Source organism: Papaver somniferum, chromosome 2 (assembly GCF_003573695.1).
Source record: "Papaver somniferum cultivar HN1 chromosome 2, ASM357369v1, whole genome shotgun sequence".
Classification (NCBI taxonomy): Eukaryota; Viridiplantae; Streptophyta; class Magnoliopsida; order Ranunculales; family Papaveraceae; genus Papaver; species Papaver somniferum.
Window position 1 is genome coordinate 186,698,910 of NC_039359.1, and position 12,182 is coordinate 186,711,091.

Here is a 12,182-nt window from a genome sequence, read left to right on the forward strand (position 1 = left end):
CGGTTCGGTTACGGTCCATCATAACCAAAGTGTATATTCTACTATGTTAATCTCAAAGTCAAGTTTTTCATCTAATACTTAGCTTAAACTTAAAGCAACCTTGACCTTGAAGTCTATAAATGGAGAACCTCAAACAACTGGGATCTTTGAATCCCTGAGACTATTCTTGTGTATCCTAGTTGTAAATAGAGTTGTCATATCCTTCAAACCCTTCTAGGGTTAGCGACATAAAAGACTCCACTTAGGGATTCGTGAACCTAGCTCCAACTATCTTTATCCTGATCTTGTTTTGATTGTTGAGTTGCTCACTCAAACAAAATAGATAGAAATCACAAAGTTTATTTGTCTCAAATTATGTGATTCCACACGTTTCGACTTGTGAGGTGAATAATAATCTAGGATGCTCTTCGCGAGTCATAAAACCGGATTTTGAGGTTTGCTAGACTTTTTCTATTACAATCGATTTCCTACCTCATTTGTAAATCCTGGAATCAAATTAAACCAAGTTCAAATTCTAAAACTTCCCGAAATATTTCGGTCATGTTCAATTTTTCCAAATCAATCTTCAACTTGTCCAAACCAATCTTCATTTGTTTAACCTTGATGAATTATTAGTTGACCGATAATGGATGATGTTGAACGGTCATTCCTATAATTCATTTGTCTAACGTTGTTAAAATCCCCCAACATTATATCATCACCTAACGACTTTGCCATCATACCACACAGCTCGTTGGTATCAATATCTAACACATTTACCACGTTCTGCAATATAAGTATTCATTGGAACATAGCACCTTAACCCAGGCTAGGTAAGTGCCCCAATGGAGTTTTATTAAAATGGTTGTTGCCTTGCATGATCTCCTCTAGCATCACAAGAGAGAAGAAACTAAGAAAGAACATGGTATAAAACCAAACTAAGCATGAGTGGTTCAAATGAAAATGGCGCATTAGACATTAGTTACTTTTTTGCAATTTTCACTAATCTAAATTGATTATCAGAAGAAAGTGGTGGGTTATACATACAGTGAAGGAATTACAATGACATAGAAGGAAGTGAGTGCAAAGAGTAACATGGTCGCTACTGCTACTACTACTCATCTTCAGTACAAACAGGTCACCGTCTCCTCAAGATTCTCTCCTTTTCTAACAATAAAACATTACTCTCTTGACATTTTCTTTTAGGGCTGGCAGTGGTCGAACCCCACATCCTCCTGTCCATGTAGATCGACCCACTTGGCCAGCCAAGTCGTCATCATTTGATGTTGGTTCCAAGTAAAAGCGAGCACGAAAGGCTGCTAAGTGAGCATAATATGCTGGAGGAACTGCACCACCATGAAATACCAAGAGACTTGTTCAGAGAAGCATTTCTAGTCTATGAAGTTTATAATTATGTGAATAATTTCTATATATATACATACAGTATTTGTAAAATGCAGAAATGTACTTACCGACGGAGACAGAGCGAGTACACCTTGCATACCTGCAAGTTACAGAAAGAAAAAATATACATTAGCATCAAAAGTCAACAACAGCAAAAAAAAAAAAGAATTTTATAGTTTTCAACTTCATGACAATCGGATTAAATCATAATGCCACTGTCAAATCATACCAACTTCTAATGGGAACTAAACTTCGTGACTATTTTAGCGCAAAGATGCGACTCATAGAACTTTAGTACTTATCTCTTCTTAAGATGTTAAACATGGTGTACACAGATATTGGACCCCATATATGCAACAGGTACTCCCATTTTTCAGTTGAAACAGAAGCTGAGTGAAAATGAGACATCATGTATAACTTCATAAAACTTTAAATTCTTACGTGTAACAAAGGTTGTTTGTTAAGGACTGAATACCATCAGGCGTAAAATTGTTCTCATCCCACAACACATGGTAATGAGCTGGTCGGCTCGTACCCTGTAAGATTTGGCAAAAAGTTAAAATCTAAGTGTAGTACCCCAAACAATTTCAGAGTGTAGTAATTATCAAGGATAAAGCCACAAGTAATTCACCCTTCATAATCTAAGCACTGTGAAATAAAGTTTCACCTGAATTCCGGCATGACTGCAGAGATAAAAATCAAATTCTGCCGGATGACAGATTTTGGTATCAACAACAGTTCCTGGAAACAAATGCATGTGGTCAGATGAATATCCAGCATGACTTCTTTCGTTCATAATTGACTTAATAAGAAAGAAAAACTTGATTTATCTCTCTTGAGCTGAGGTTATACCCGGTAAGATGTTCCCGCTCTTGTCAACACTGCTACGGTCCTTGTGGTTGTTGGCGAATAATCTCGTGTGATGACGTTTTTGGACAATAATGAAAGTCACTGGAGGCTGGTAATTTGGTTCTAAAGAAGCACAAGCCTGTGTACAATTTTTTTAGATTTTTTATTTATACAATAAAAACCCCAAGAAGAGCAGATTATTAAAAGTAACATGGACGAAGATGTCACCAACCTTACGGATTGCATCTAATTCATAAAGAAGGACTTGGTAGAATTGCCCTTCACTTACACCATCTCTGTTCAAAATACTCTCCATTAAAGAAATTTCCAAGTACGACCACAAGCAGAGGACAATTTCATGTGAAAAAAATAAAAAAAGTGGTATCAAGAACATTTGAGAAAATACCGATAGAATATTATCCTTTGCGGCTTTTGTCCTGTTGCCTTACGGAATGAAATCAACAAGTCCCTGCATTGAAATTAGAATAAATTTTAATGTTGAGTGAGGTTGAGAATTTAGCGGTTGAAAACTAGGAGAAAACATGCCACATACCGAATCATTCCACCATTAACTGTGCCACGAACTGGGTCATGCCAAGTTTTGTACAAATCCTGTATGAGTTCCTGTCTGTGAGCCTGAGCACAAACTAGTCCTGCATATTTTGTCACTTCTGGCCAATCTTGAGAAGCTACCACCTACAAATGCAACAACATTTATCAGGACTCACTATGCTTTAGCATTTTAAGTTGGGTATGCAGTAAGTACCGCAGCAATTGAGGGACTAGAGTCCTCTCCATTCTCTGGGTGGGTAACATCTGCTCCAAATATTATTGTTGGTATATCACTAACAAGTGGTATTCTGCAACTTAAAGCATCCATTAGAACTGTATTTCTTCCTCCTGTCTGAAAAATATCAACAATGTCACATGATGGATGCAAGCAACTTGGAAAAGTTCATATTTCTTTGTCTCTTTCAATGTACCGTATTAAGTTCACAAAAAATTCATGATCTCACAAAAAATTCATGATCACCGTCGTGAATCACACCTTAACGTTAATTTTTAAGGAGACATTGGCCAGGTACTGTTTATTGATTTTAAAGACATGCTTTGTAAGGCAGCATTGTGATATTAGACCCAAATCAGTTTCGCATATCCGCTTAATGTCACCTGTTAACACAAAATATATGTCATACGTCAATTAAGAAAATGACCTAATCTTTTGTAAGTTCTGGCCTGATCTGGTGGGCATTGAACTTTCAAGTCATCGCAGTGCAAAAAGACTACGACATACCATATAAAGAACCGTTATTGTCAGGTAATATGGCTATGACTAGATCTAGCTCTTTCCCTTTAAGTTTGTTAACTGATGCATGACACACATGCTTCAAAGCCTTCTCTACTTGATCAGCTCTGGCTGTGTAGATTGGAATAACAGGCTCAGGGTTGAATTCCTACAGAAGAACAAACGAACCAGAATGCATGTTAGCTTACAGTTAAGATCAATTTAAAGAATATTAACAACATAACAAGGAAAAAATATGGGAGTGAAAGTGAGTAGAACTGGTATATTGCACAGGTGAGACAAAGTTACCATGCCAGAGACTTGGCACATTTGAGCCAGCTCATGACAAAACGTGCGAGCCACGCTCTCTTGAACGCTCCTTGAAAAGTTGATGCATGCCCAACGGCTTACAGTGCTCCCATTGATCATTTTCTGTTTCATAAGAAAATGAATTACCCGGAATTGTAAGTTGACAGACTATATTACAAGCAAAGGAATAACCTATTCAAGAGAAGAAGGCATACCTTGTTCATCATATTCCATTGACCAACTAGGGGCAAGCAATCCTTTTCCTTCCCCGTATCATGATATTTCAACTGTAAAATCATGATGTCAGATGCATGAAGATTGAGAAAACATCAACTGTCCTTACTTTAAATTTATTACAGCATTACCCAAGGAGCAGGAAGAATCCGAGCTTCAACCGAAGCCATACTTTCGCTGATGTTCAACCCAAACTCCTTTGCATATGGGTCTTGATCATAACTATTGTGGTGAACTGTCTGCAAACAAAAAAATACTCTGTTTTTCAGGGATCATTCAGCACTACACAGCGGAAGGTTAAAGCAATTGGAAACAAGAAACTTGAGGATCACACACCTGCAATATATCATTTTCCTTGTCCCTGGGTCTCTGGCATGTAACTTTTAGGAGAGATGTAATTTGCTTTTCATTTAACCTTTTTGAATAACGTTGTCCTTCAACAATTTTGCAAGCCTAATAAACAAAGTAAAAAAAAAAAAATCATATATATGTAAATCTATCATATCCAAACGGAGACTTGTGTCAAAAAATTTCCTTACCTCCATTGGCAAATAGTTAGCCTTCTTCTGATTTCCAACTTGAAGGCACGGAAGATGTGTATGCTGTATAGTGAACCCATAAATTTCTTGAAAGTACTCAACAACTGACTTCATGTTTAAGTCATCATCAACAGGAAAACTGCCATATTAAACGGTGTTGAAAAACATCAGGTATGGTGTTGCAGCAAAGAATCAAAATGGAAGTAATCCCATATTGGTTTAGGTAGTTAAGCCTGGAGTTTAGATTTACATAATTTCAAAGCTGTTACGCGGTTATTTGCAAAATGTGAGAAAACAGTCTTACACAAGTTCCCTTGTAGGTTGAGAGGTTATTCCTGAAACACGGTACTTCCGCCGCACACTTCCTCCTCTATGTGTAACTTCAACCTTCACTCCTCTAAGAGATTTTTTGATCTGGTGGACATTTCAAATGTTACCCGACATTCAACTAAGAAGAAATACTTTCAACCCATCACCGCCAAATGCTTACCTTTACGCGGTCAGCATCAGATAACGGCCGCGACAAAACATCCTTGCTCAATAGTTGAGCAACATATTCAATTACAGGGAGAGGCTCAATAAAAGCAGCAGTAGACATGTCTAAAGAAAAAGGACAAAATCAATAAAAAAAAGAAAGAAAGAATGAGTAACATGCAAATGATGCTTTTTTCACAGTCAATTCCATTGGTAAATTAGGACTTGTAATTTCAATGTGCGTACCAATGTTTAAAGATAATCCCATCTGCGTAGGTCTTATACTCTGGTAGAACCCACACCATGACTCCAAACCCTCCCCAAGTCGGTGTGGTTTTCTTATATTAGGGGAAAAGAAGGACCTCCCAATAGGACAGTACCTTGAAAAGTGCAAAGAATGAAATCTCAATATCTGTTCTTGACATGCTGAATTTTGTTAGTTTATTAAAATATTTGACACGACAAACTCTAAAATTCATACCTTTTGGACGCGAGTTCCCGTAGGACAATATCAAGAATCTGAAGGGCTTCTTGTGGAGCATCCGCGCGCTTACCCGTTAAAAATTGCCCCAGATGATGCAAATCTGCTCGAGCTACAAACTTGATCACCACTTTGTAGTCCCTTTCTCTTCTGAGAATGCATAAAGTTAAAAGTGGTCAATAAGCAAAGGAACCCACAATCGTCAAAACTTCATGTTACAATTACAAAACAGAAAAAGTATATTTTGATGGGAGCCCCATTTTTGTAATTCATCCTTACCTGGGAGCATTGGTACCATCATCTTCATCGGCAACTTTGATATTGAACTCTCTGTAAGTAAAAGGTAGTGCCCCAGCTGTGTATAAGCTTTTTCTACCATCATAGGCAGGAAGTCTCATTCCTAAATCAGACTCCTTGTACAGTCTCACGAGCTCAGCCATTATTGCCTTGTTGACTGTTCTTGAAACAACTTCAGGAGTTATTGTGACCTGCAAGAAAAAGATAAACCAGAAAATAAGAAGAGTAAGAAATTTAAGACCAAACTAAAACCTCATCAATGCTCACTAAAAAAATGACAAAATTAGAAAACTAAAACAAAAACAAAAGGAAGAAAAAGCAAAAGCCAAAATCTAGATATAATTCTCTTTGCTTAAAAGATGAAGATATTTGTAACAAGAAAAACAAAATATAAAAAAATAAAATGAAATCTACTTACATCATAATGGTTCAAGTCTTTGTCTGGTAACTCTGCAAAAAAATGGTTGGCTTTGACTATACATTTTGTCCCTAGTTGCCCATACCCGGGTCTTTGGGCAAACCTTATATTTTTGCTAGAAGTTGGAAATCCCATCTCCATACAAACAGGACCTCCGTTTACTGGTGGTGGAAGAAAACCATTAACTGGTTGTTTATGAACTGAAGTAGTACAAGGTCTTGAACTTGGTCTCATAAGAATATCTCCTTGATCAGATTTTCTACCTCCTCTACCTCTTCTCCTTCCTCTATTCTTTGTTGGAGGTGAATTTTGATGCTGTATTTTACCATTCTGAGGTTCTTGAGAGCTCTTGCCATTTTGAGTAGTTTTAGAGTTCTTCTGAACTTGATTCATGGTGTTTTGAACTTGTGTTTTGATTACGATATGCTGCTCTAAGCTCTCTTTCATCTGCCTTATAGGCATGATGACTGATGTGAACTCACAAACAAACCCCAAGAAGAAACAAAATGCAAAACCACTGTATTCTCTCTCTACTCTTTAAACTCTCTCACAACAGTTTTCCAAGTTATCTAATACTGAAAATCAAAGACATTAAACATAGAAAAGTTAAGAGTTGTCAGCAAGATAAGCTCAATTGAAGGAAGCAAATGAACCAAATGAATGGTAATAGTAGTACATAAAACAATCCTCAGAGAAGGCAAAAATAGAATACTGAAATGACCAGTCTTATGTTGCAGCTAACAAGTATTACCATTAATTTGCAAAACCCAAAGTTCAGAAACCCAAACTACTCATCCCTAGAGTTTAGTGTTTACATCTATTAAACAAGTACACATAAGATCCCGGATCAACATTACATGAACTAAGATGAAACTGGCAAAAATACACTAAAACGGTGAAAGCCATTAATGATAGTCTTAATAAAACACAGACTTTCCCTCTTGAGTTGTGAAAATTCAAATCCATTAAATCGAACATGAAACAGTACATTTAATCATAATACCCAAAACCCAACTTGGTTTCTTCAGCTCTACTTCCTCAAAACAAGGACTAGTACTCAAACTATACTTCTTCTCTTTTCTTTCTCAATTCGCAACCGAATACTATATATACTAAAGAAACCTCGCAACAAATAAACAAAAGCTCAGGACAAAAAACATTAACAGTAGACCAAATTTTAAGTTTACACCAATCCAAATATAAACAAAACATTCAACCTTTCTATTCTCATAATAAATGAGAACAATAAGCTTGCCCCAGAATAAGGAATAATCTAAACTCTACCCGAAACATAAATTTATAAGAAAAAAAAAAAGAATCCAAACTTTTAGGCTTCTAAAAACAGAAGAAATTTGCCAAGGAAAAAGAAAACTTACCAACTTGAAAGAAAACCCCAAAGAAAAGAAAAAGAAACACGAAATGATACTAACTAATAGGTAATAACCCATTAGACTTACCAAATTAAATAGAAAGAATCATTGAAAGTTGGTGAAGACAGTAGAACATAAGATTTCATTCATTTAGACACGCCAACTATAACCCAATGAGCTAGTTAGCTAGAGAAAGATAGAACTAGATAGATAACTCTTCTTGTTCTTCATTCATCATCATCATCAAAACAACACAACATAACAAGAATTTAAAAGTCAGTAGCCTAGAAAGAGAGAACTGCCAAAGAACGTGAATTAGAAAAAAGTACTGCTAAGAAAGTTAACATGAAAAGATGTTTTTTTTCTTTTTTTTTTCTTTTGGGTGTGTGCCTTTGTAATAATCTCTATAAAACCATACATACATCCACAATACATAGATATATTCAAAGAGATTTTTAAGTATAGTAGTAGTGTGATGATGATGAAACTCATCTAGATTAGCACGCATGCATTACTTTTGGTTTTTTCTTTATCACGTGTAAAAGCCTTTGAAGAAGAGATAGTAGTCCCTGCACTGCACCCCTTTTTTGCTTGCTTTTACTCTCTCTCTCCCTACACATTTTGGAGTTGGGCTGACCACGCAGCCTCGGGGACGTAACATGGAGGAAAGAGAAAGAAAACAGAAACAAAGTATTTGAGAAATAGATTTTGAAATGAAGAAAGAGAAAGGGAGAGAGAAAGAGCCAAAAGAGAGTTACTAAGTATCAAAAGCAATCATCCACATAAGAAGAATAATTCGAACTTGCAGTGCTCCCTCCCTCTCACTCTCTCTCTCTCTCTCTCTCTCTAGATTGCAGGCTTCTCAAGAACAATCCCCCATCTCTAATCTTGTTCCATCCCAAGTGCCCCATATCTACTATGTACTCTGGGGAGTTGCAATACAACACCTGTAGTTTATCGGTTTGCTAAGACTCTACGATCTCGAGATTTGTGCTGCTTCGGTTCCTTCTTTTTTCTTATAAGCTTCAAGCCCGAGTAAGGAAAAGCCCGTTTAGAATGTCAGGTTTCTTAGGATTATATCAAAGTGCATGGTTGAGATACTGGGGAGTTCGTTAGAAATTGGTACCGTCAAGTACAATATCAGCATTATGGATATACAGCCATGATTTTGCATATACGATCTTTGATCGAAAGACCATCTGGAGCTGGATGTGATCTCTCACGCCGCCTCCTATCTAAACCTCGGTGGTTTGATAAGTTTAGTACCGTTAAAATTATCTGATTGGTTGATCTATGTTGATTTGTTAGGATATAGGTCCCGCTGTATAAGATCAGGATTCAGGAGTATCATTGCCTTACCCTATGAGTCTGAGTTGAGACCGACGGATGGGCAGAAAGTCACAAACCACCTAAGGTGGGTCCATATTGCTATTGCTTTGCTTTGCTTCTTTTTGTTTTCCTTTTTTTTTTTTTTTTGTCTGATCACCTCCCTCGAATATCATGGAATCATGGACCATGCTACCTTATTTTACAACATGTAATTGGGAGATATTTCATTGCAGATGTTTGCATGATTTTTCAATGCCTGCAATCTATCGACCATGCCGATTTCATTGAAAATCATGTCGGCAACTACGGTAAAAATATCTCCGGTTAGTTTATGTAACCTGTTGATACATGAAAAATTTTTCTCCTTAACTGGGTTAGGGTGCCCCAAAGAAGGAAAAGTCACATGAAACATGGGGACCAAGTCTCAAGTCCATCGAAGAAGAATCTATAAGGTGGAAGGGACAACGAAGGAATTAACAAGGAAGAAGGAGCTTATGTTAGACAAGGGATGGCATTAGCGGTAATTAAGGAGGTTTAGGACACATGGCAAAATTCATAAAAAGGAGAGGTTTTTGGAAAGTCTATATAAAAAAGGACAAGGTACAATGGAAATATAGCTCTCTCTCATACTATTCTAAGAAAAGTAAGGTCATCTTGGTATACTAGGACGGGTAGAACCTAATGAGAATTTCGGTATTAATACTTGGCGACCACACCCGGAGGCTCGTGCCTAGTCTATCATGATGCAGCCGGGTGGTACTAGCCCAAACGCGACTAGCAGTTAGTTGAATAATCCGCCTCCTAATCTAGAAGGGGAGCATATAGGGATAGTGACGGACCCAATCTTACAAGCGAGAAGACGACATAAGAGAAGGATAAGCAGCTAGAGCGCGGAAGCACGTCACTCGCGCAACCTACTTTGAAGGAAATGCAGCAAGAATTGGAGGAACACATCCGCAGGAAGAGAGAGAGAGAGTTGAGAAGGTTGATGAAAGAAGCTAGCAACGAGCAAAACGCCAAGGAAGCTCTAGAGGACGCCAACGACAAAGAAGAGGATCACGATATGATGACGCAGGAGGCGATGACCAAGTTTTTCGAAATGAACTACAAAGTGGTAAAATAGAACAATTATAATTTTATGGCAAGCCCGTACACCCCTGAGGTCGTGGACTATCAGTATCCAGAAGATTATACTTCACCAAAGTTCAAAGTGTACGATGGACAAGGGAACGCGCGAGAACATCTTAGTTGATTCATTGCTGCTATGAACGATCGAGCCTCTGATGGGAAATTATGCCTAAGAGAGTTTCCGAAGTCATTGACTGAGACGGCCTTCTCTTGGTATGATAACCTAAAACCCGGAAGTGTCATCTCATGGACGGACCTGTCTACACACTTCCTCAGAAAGTTTTACTCCACAAAAAGGAAGGTCACGACCATCGACTTGAGTAAATGTAACCAGCGGTTAGGGGAAGACATTGGGAAGTATATTACTCGGTTTCGTCATTTCGCGCTGGATTTCCATGAGGACGTCAAGGAAGATGCACTAGTGGAGATCTGCGTACGCGGGATGATACCATGTTTCGAGAAAAGCCTAGTGAACTTCTGATTCCCGACCTTCGTTGAGCTAAAAGAAGCGGCAGCAAGAATCGCCGACTGTGTTGAATAGAGCAACTCGGACTATGTTATGGTGCTTATCGGACGAGGAGGCCGCTGAAGTAATAACCCGGTCCCACAATACAGAACATCAAGGAATGCGGAAGTTCTTTCTACAGCTCTATGAAGGCGGGTTTTACTGGCCCACTATGGAAAGCAATAACGCAGAACATGTCAGAAGATGCCTCAACTGCAAAACACACGGAGACCTAATCAGAACACCCCACACCCTGCTGCATAACATGGTAACGCCATGGCCATTCCACAATTGGGCTTTAGGGAAGATCAACCCAATGTACTCGAAGCGCCACAAGTACATAATAACTGCCACCGAGTACACCACGAAATGGGTCGAGGCGATACCCCTCAAAGACTATGCCGGGGCAACTATTGCAGCATTTATCAAAGAGTACATTATCTGCAGGTTTGGCACGCCCATGATTATCAGGGCGGATAACGCAAAGTCATTCGTAAACAAAGACATAATAGATTTGTTACGCCAATATAATGTGAGGCTTCATACGTCACCCCCCTACTATCCTCAAGGGAACGGGAAATCCGAGGCGAGCAATAAGACGCTCATCCGGATCTTGAGCAGGACGGTGGAGGACCACCACAGAGAGTGGCATGAGCAGCTCCCACTTGTGGTATGGGCGTACATAATCTCGAAACGAAGTTCCACGGGGGCATCGCCATATTCTCTAGCCTATGGGGAGGACGCGATATTTCCGACAGAAATTGCAATTCCATTCGCGATGGTGGCAATGGCTAGTCATACGACCCCAGATGAAGTAAGCCACTTTGCCCATTTAGATACAATAGAGGAGAGGAGAGCCCGGGCATAACGGTTTGCTGAGGCATACAGGAAACATACAACAAATTATTATAATCAGAATGTCAAGTAAAGGAGATTCGAGGTAGACGATTTGGTCCTTAAGAAATGCTAGTGCAGGGAAATTCACCGCGAACTGGGAAGGACCTTTCAGAGTAAGAAAGGTAGCAGAAAGCGGGTATTACAAGATCAGATGCATGAATGGCACAAAGGTTAAGTCACCAATCAATGGTAAATGGCTAAAGAAGTTTTATGCATAAACAGTTCAATTTAAAAACCCTCGTTTCGAATAAAAGCCAACTTTTGATATATGATTCGTAGCATCTACAAAGGTCGCGGGTACGCCAATGGCACACGATCGACTTACAGAAGGCTGTGGGAATGCCAATGGCGCCCGATCAGCTGACAAATTTACTAATGGTTGCAGGAATGCCAATGGCACCTGATCGACTGACAAAAGGTTGCGGGAATGCCAATGGCGCCCGATCGACTGAAAAAAGGTTGCAGGAATGCCAATGGCGCCCGATCGGATGACAAATTTACTAAAGGTTGCAGGAATGTCAATGGCGCCTGATCGACTGACAAAAGGTTGTGGGAATGCCAATGGCGCCCGATCGACTGACAAAAGGCTGCGGGAACGCCAATAACGCCCGATCGGCTGAAAAAAGGCTACAGGAATGCTAATGGCACCCGATCGGCTGACAAATTTGTAAAGGATTACGGGAA

At 39.0% G+C, this 12,182-nt stretch overlaps 2 protein-coding genes across 3 annotated transcripts; one reads left to right on the forward strand and one right to left on the reverse strand.

The window, feature by feature from the left end:
• Window positions 1–961: 961 nt before the first annotated feature.
• On the reverse strand, window positions 962–7,995 carry LOC113350009 (protein argonaute 10-like). 2 transcript variants are annotated; one of them, XM_026594063.1, is made up of 23 exons: window positions 7,727–7,995; window positions 6,270–6,844; window positions 5,834–6,042; window positions 5,555–5,704; window positions 5,320–5,453; window positions 5,090–5,199; window positions 4,904–5,013; window positions 4,600–4,738; window positions 4,397–4,513; window positions 4,192–4,299; window positions 4,042–4,113; window positions 3,827–3,949; window positions 3,527–3,686; window positions 3,281–3,402; window positions 2,999–3,136; window positions 2,786–2,928; window positions 2,639–2,701; window positions 2,465–2,528; window positions 2,236–2,371; window positions 2,051–2,124; window positions 1,825–1,919; window positions 1,452–1,483; window positions 962–1,325 (listed from the first exon to the last, which is right to left on the reverse strand). In XM_026594063.1, the coding sequence occupies exons 2-23, from the start codon at window positions 6,729–6,731 to the stop codon at window positions 1,147–1,149; spliced, it is 2,940 nt and encodes a 979-aa protein (XP_026449848.1). In that variant the 5' UTR covers window positions 6,732–6,844; window positions 7,727–7,995; the 3' UTR covers window positions 962–1,146. The 2 variants fall into 2 exon arrangements, with proteins under 2 accessions (XP_026449848.1, XP_026449849.1); XM_026594064.1 differs by lacking the exon at window positions 7,727–7,995 and adding an exon at window positions 7,021–7,536.
• A 2,871-nt stretch (window positions 7,996–10,866) lies between these two features.
• LOC113352504 (protein NYNRIN-like) lies at window positions 10,867–11,469 on the forward strand. The gene has a single exon (XM_026596316.1). The coding sequence runs from the start codon at window positions 10,867–10,869 to the stop codon at window positions 11,467–11,469; it is 603 nt and encodes a 200-aa protein (XP_026452101.1).
• The last annotated feature ends 713 nt before the right edge of the window (window positions 11,470–12,182 follow it).

Coding starts and splice junctions, on each gene's coding strand:
- LOC113352504 (XM_026596316.1), top strand. CDS start 10,867: ATGGTAACGCCATGGCCATTCCACAATTGGGCTTTAGGGAAGATCAAC.
- LOC113350009 (XM_026594063.1), bottom strand. CDS start 6,731: ATGCCTATAAGGCAGATGAAAGAGAGCTTAGAGCAGCATATCGTAATC. Junction 2,929..2,998: donor CTAGTCCCTCAATTGCTGCG/GTACTTACTGCA, acceptor TTGCATTTGTAG/GTGGTAGCTTCTCAAGATTG. Junction 2,529..2,638: donor CAAAGGATAATATTCTATCG/GTATTTTCTCAA, acceptor TATTTTGAACAG/AGATGGTGTAAGTGAAGGGC.